This window comes from Austrofundulus limnaeus, unplaced genomic scaffold (assembly GCF_001266775.1).
Source record: "Austrofundulus limnaeus strain Quisiro unplaced genomic scaffold, Austrofundulus_limnaeus-1.0 Scaffold888, whole genome shotgun sequence".
Classification (NCBI taxonomy): Eukaryota; Metazoa; Chordata; class Actinopteri; order Cyprinodontiformes; family Rivulidae; genus Austrofundulus; species Austrofundulus limnaeus.
In genome coordinates, this window is record NW_013953290.1 from 73,719 (window position 1) to 75,913 (window position 2,195).

The following is a 2,195-nucleotide window of genomic DNA, read 5'->3' on the forward strand; positions in this document are numbered from 1 at the left end:
TCCTACTGCACTGACCTGCACTGACCTGCACTGACCTGCAGTCAGAGTCCTGCTGCACTGACCTGCACAGACCTGTACTGACCTGCAGTCAGAGTCCTACTGCACTGACCTGCACTGACCTACACTGACCTGCAGTCAGAGTCCTACTGCACTGACCTGCACTGACCTGCAGTCAGAGTCCTGCTGTACTGACCTGCAGTCAGACCTGCAGTCAGAGTCCTACTGTACTGACCTGCAGTCAGACCTGCAGTCAGACCTGCAGTCAGAGCGCTGCTGCAGCTGCTGCACTGTAACACAACAATCATGGCGGATACTGAAACCATGGAGTGTATAACGGAGCACGAACGGATCCTGCAGGAGATTGAGAGTACCGACACGGCTTGTGTGGGTCCTACTCTTCGGTAAGGATAAACTAACTCGGTGGTTCTTGTCCTTAGTTATCTGTACCAGCGCCTGTTTTACATTGTGTAGTTAAAATACAGGCAGAGCCACTGATGCTAACGTTAGCATGTAGCCAACATAATGGTGTTGGAATAAAGACAGACAGGCTAAACAGAGCCAGCTAACACACACACTGGTTTGAATCAGTTTATTAGCTTTAATAATAACAAAAAAACGACTCGGGTTATTTATTAATGTTGTTAGTGAGGGTAGGTTAATGACTGATGTCAACACTGTGACTGCAGTACCGTTGTTTTTATGTAGCTAACGCTAGCGCACAGCTTGGTTAAATTGTTTAACAGATTAGAAGAGTCATCTTTAACATTCATTGATATCATGAGATGTATGTTCAGGTCGGCCGGGACAATATCTTTTTATCAGTAAAATGAGATGATAAAATGTTTGAGTTGTAGTTTGTTGATGTGGCTGTCAGGCCTCAGTGATGTTTGTGTGATTGTATAAAGTGATGTCACTGCCATCATTTCTCTGCTGTGTGTGAAACAACCTGCCTGCAGGCTGTGCAGTTACACCTGACAGGCAGGTAAAACACTGTAAACACACCACATGACAGGTGGGTTCTCCCTGTGTTTTCTGATGCACGGTGATGTTGTGCTCCTGTGTCCTGACTGAGACAGGTCATTGTTTGAAGTGTAGCTGCAGTGAACTTAAACTGTGTGTTAGCTGTGAAAAACATTTCTGCAATGGAGACTAAGATGTGCAAGAGGTATTGCAAAATGTTAGACTGTACCTAAGTGACATGTTTGTAGTTGTTACCAGTGTTTAGGACTGGGATCATCTTATAATGATGAACGACTGTGGAAAAAACTGAATCTGTATTTGTGTAATGTGAAATTAAATGCACTGGTGACACAAAAAATGAATTTGTGAATTGAAATTTAATTACAGAACTGAAAGTTAAAGTAATTGATCTGAAATTTTAAAACAACAAACAACAAAGCAAATTAATTCAGATTCAGATAATTAAATTCAGTTTCAATTAGTAAAATTAATTTTCAAACCAATGTATTTAATTCCACATTATGCAAACACAGATGCATTCTCAACATTTTATATTCAGTTTCAATTGGCACAGATTTCTTTTCGTTAGTTAGGTGACAAAACAATGAAGTTCCCTAATTGTATTGAAACTAATTAAATTTTTTTTAAATTATTATTTTACAGCTTAAAAACACAACTGGATTAAATTGGTTGAGAAACAGGAAGTTATGGCAGTTTTACACCCAGTTAAATCATCCCTGTTCCAGGGCTTCAAAAATCAGTTTTGGTTCAACAGATTGTCATGAAAGTTGTTCAGAAAATATAAAAGAGTTGAATAAGAAAGACGTCTTTAGCTATCTCCAGTTACATGATTTGATTAGAACCAATCAGAAAACAAATTGGAAGTTACCTCCCAGGTCTCCGGTCGAGTATGTGTGCCAGCCATCATCTCAAAGGTCTACACAAACCTTTTATCAAATTTATTAATAACTGGTATGGATAGTTCAGGGATTAAATGGGAAAAGGACTTAGGGATCTCTATTGAAAGGCAGTTATGGAAAAACCTATAAGAAGGGGTTACCTCTACTCTAAATACTCAGTTTAGACCAGTACAGTTCAAATTTTTACATCAGCTGTATATTACCCCACATAAATGACCTCATTGTTTTAGATGTGACATGGCAGAAGGACGGGCGGCACGGTGGCTCAGTTGGTAGAGCTGATGCCTCTCAGCAAGAAGGTCACCGGTTCAAATC

At 40.0% G+C, this 2,195-nt stretch overlaps 1 protein-coding gene across 3 annotated transcripts in view; it reads left to right on the top strand.

Moving 5' to 3' along the window:
- Nucleotides 1-301: 301 nt before the first annotated feature.
- The window catches only part of exoc6 (exocyst complex component 6), a gene marked incomplete in the record, with an annotated part of 76,514 nt that continues 74,620 nt past the window's right edge, over nucleotides 302-2,195 (top strand). For all 3 annotated transcript variants that reach the window (XM_014029358.1, XM_014029357.1, XM_014029359.1), the window contains 1 exon segment: nucleotides 302-401. In XM_014029358.1, coding sequence (XP_013884812.1) covers nucleotides 304-401 — 98 coding nt within the window.